At 44.4% G+C, this 3,434-nt stretch overlaps 1 protein-coding gene across 23 annotated transcripts in view; it reads left to right on the top strand.

Moving 5' to 3' along the window:
• cacna1ab (calcium channel, voltage-dependent, P/Q type, alpha 1A subunit, b) overlaps positions 1-3,434 on the top strand; it is a 107,289-nt gene that overhangs the window by 40,235 nt on the left and 63,620 nt on the right. For all 23 annotated transcript variants that reach the window (XM_025058721.1, XM_025058720.1, XM_017034975.2 and 20 more), the window contains 2 exons: positions 1,419-1,524; positions 1,695-1,834. In XM_025058721.1, the coding sequence (XP_024914489.1) occupies positions 1,419-1,524; positions 1,695-1,834 (246 nt within the window). The remainder of the gene's footprint in view (positions 1-1,418; positions 1,525-1,694; positions 1,835-3,434) is intronic.

Here is a 3,434-nt window from a genome sequence, read left to right as displayed (position 1 = left end):
GTTGTTTTGATTTAAAGTGAAACGATGCAAAAAACATCAGCTGTACTGAAAAGAAAAGATCGTGGATCAGTAGAAACTCTGCTGCACGGGGACACAGAGAAATCTTGGATTTGTGGCTAAAATAAAAACTGTTTTTTAAATCCCAGCTGAGGACACAGACTCAGCTGGAGCAGCAGTTTCTATTTATTATCTCACTTCATCTAATAAAAAGATTGAACGTCTCTTACAGAGAAATACATTTGCCACGGTTTTAATTAATTAATTAATTTTTTAACGTAACTTCAGAAACTTTTCTGGCTTTGACCGTTATTTTTTCCGAGACCTGAAAATGAATCCATCGTTTAAAGGTTTGACTGTTTCACTGTGACGTGGACCAGTCGTGTGTGCAGTGGTGTGTTGTCCTGAGACTCAGACCGACCTGTCAGGCCTTGTCATGTCACACACACACACACACACACACTCTCACTGCCCTCTGGCCATCAGTGTCAGTGTTGCATTAGTTAAACAGGACAATAGACTGAACTTACACCCCCCACTCCCCCCCCCCCCCCCCCCCCCCACACACACACACACACACTAACAGGATAATCACTGGCCAATTAGACACAAGCTTGATCTGTCTGGATGTATTCAGTCATCACAGACCCTGCAGCCCCCGTTACTCAGGCATGGACGCACACACACACACACACACACACACACACACACACACACAGCGACACTCCACTGGATGAAACACTGACCAGTCCCTACGTGACCTCTGACCCTCAGTGTTTGTGGTTCATGTGGTTCATCCACAGTCACTGTAACGTCAGGAGTCAAAAGACGAACGATCAGGTGTGAGCAGGACGGTGACCTCACGTGACCTTACCCTAGAGGCATTTAGTCGTGATCCCACCTCAGCCGGTTTCCTTTATCAGTTCAGTCAGGGATGTTCGATGATGTCGACCAAATTATTTTGTCAAACTGTAATATTAGCGTAATTATGTAATTTCATGGAAAAAGTCTGAGAGTTTTTGTCACTCAGTCACACAACAACACAAGGCTGCACTTACCTTCTTTAACCACCAGGCCACCATATATACACCATCGGTATCGGTTGATATTGAAATGGGAAGTTAAGTGTTTGGAAAATATCGACATCTCGGATATCGACAAAAATCTCGGACATGCCTTTGATGTTTTACTGTTTTAGTTCCTGTTCACTGACGATAAAACGAAGAATAAACCGAGGCTCGTGCTCTGTTAGCTGAGGCTTCACCGTATTATCACGACTGGTGTTTTTGAGTTTTCTGAATGAACATCAATGCACATGTGTGTAATGTATGTGTGTGTGTGTGTGTGGGGGAGGGGGGGGATGTTTGTGAGGATTGTTTTTGTTTTTTCTCGGCCTTGTTGACCTTAACTCCAGGCTCCACTCCATTTGAATGGATGATCCTCACCACCATCATCGCAAACTGCATCGTTCTGGCTCTGGAGCAGCATCTTCCTGATGGAGACAAGACGCCTTTGTCCGAGCGACTGGTAACACACACACACACACACACACAACCTCATATTCACCGTCCACAGAAGCTCATCAATTCACATTCACAGAACAAATTATGGCTGTAATTGATGCACACTAATCGTTTCCTCGCCACCTCCCTTTCCTCTCCCCTCTCTTCTCTCCCCCTTTCCTTCCCTCCTTGCAGGAAGAGACAGAGCCCTACTTCATAGCCATCTTCTGCTTTGAGTCTGGGATCAAGATCCTCGCTCTGGGTTTTGCGTTACACAAGGGCTCCTATCTGAGGAACGGCTGGAACGTCATGGACTTCGTGGTCGTGCTCACTGGGTGAGTTCTCACATCTTACTTTGGTTCAGCTTTAAACCTGTTGTTGTGTGTTTTTGATCAGATGAGGTGAATCTGATTGGCTGTTTGTCCTTTTGAATCATTTGTCCTGATGAACTCTGGTGACGCTCCAACTTGTGTTTTGATGCAAGGTGTGAACTTTTGTTCTGCTCCTTCACTTCCTTCTCCTTCTGTCCTGGATCTTTATACAAATACACACAGAAAACTGAAACTTTAGACAGTAAATGGGTCGAGCGGCCATTTAGAGAGAGGAGAGAGTGGAGGAACGATTGGAGAGGATATGACGATACTGAAGGAAACTGTTGCTCTGTCTGTTTGAGTCCAGTTGAATCCACGGAGAATGTTTTAGAAGCAGCTTGATTTTTTTTTTTTCTTCTCAAAATGACTGAATTGAATGATTGTAAACTGAGTGACTGAAGTGTCGCCTGTTTGGTAACAGTCACCACAGGCTTTGTCTTGTCCTGTGGCGGTCAGCGGTCCGTCACCTCTGACCTGTGATCACTGCAGGTCAACGCTGAACTTCCACAGGTCGTTAGGTGAAGGTCACTCTCAGGTGAAGGTCACTCTCAGGTGAAGGTCACTCTCAGGTGAAGCTGAACCAAAACACTAAAACTGGTTTAATTATCTTATTTACTAACTCTGACTAACTCTGAGGTTCTTAAAACACTAAAACTGGGTGAATTATGTTATTTACCAGTGTTACTGTGTTCATGTCCAAAAATGGTGATTTTTTAAAATTAATAATTCACATCGCAGTAGAACTAACTCTGACTAACTCTGAGGTTCTTCTCATTTACACTGAGTCCTAATGTAATTCAATAGATTAAAAATAGAAACATCTGGAACATGGAGTCGTTGCATGGTGAAAAACATATATTAATGACTGAATGTGTGTGTGTGTGTGTGTGTGTGTGTGAAGAGGTGTTGTGAGAGATGCGGCTGCGTGTGTGTGGTGAGTCTAAATATAACCACATCAGACGTGGGGTTGTTTGGTGAAAGTGTTGTTCACGCGGCGTCGGCTTCAAAGGAGAAGAAGACAAAACTGAAACTGAAACCAAAGAAACACACGTGGCTCGGCTCACTGACCGTGGGGTCGGTCAGTCAGTGAGTCAGTCAGTCAGTCAGTGAGTCAGTCAGTCAGTCGGTCAGTCAGTGAGTCAGTCAGTCAGTCGGTCGGTCGGTCGGTCAGTCAGTCGGTCGGTCGGTCGGTCAGTCAGTCGTTCGGTCGGTCGGTCGGTCGGTCAGTCAGTCAGTCAGGTCAGTTACTGTAGGGCTGTGGAGCCGTACACCTCTCATGATGATAAAGTCTGTGATGAACTGAGATGCAGTTTTAAAGACTTTAAAAATACATTTTAAACAATTATATATTCTTATATATTATTATTAATAATATGAATATATATTATGATAGTTAGAGATGTGTTTGTTTTTGTAGTGGAGCCAAAGCCAAGCCATTCCCATTATACGTGTGTGTGTGTGTGTGTGTGTGTAGACATGTTGTAGTGGCTCTTCTCTCTTCTCTGATCACACACACACACCCAGACACAGCAGAGGCCTGGGTCAACAACGCCCGGGTGGGTGT

The sequence above is a fragment of the Cynoglossus semilaevis genome, chromosome 9, assembly GCF_000523025.1.
Source record: "Cynoglossus semilaevis isolate Cse_v1.0 chromosome 9, Cse_v1.0, whole genome shotgun sequence".
Lineage (NCBI taxonomy): Eukaryota > Metazoa > Chordata > Actinopteri > Pleuronectiformes > Cynoglossidae > Cynoglossus > Cynoglossus semilaevis.
The sequence above is the reverse complement of the archived record's forward strand: the minus strand, read 5'-3'. Positions and strand labels throughout refer to the sequence as shown.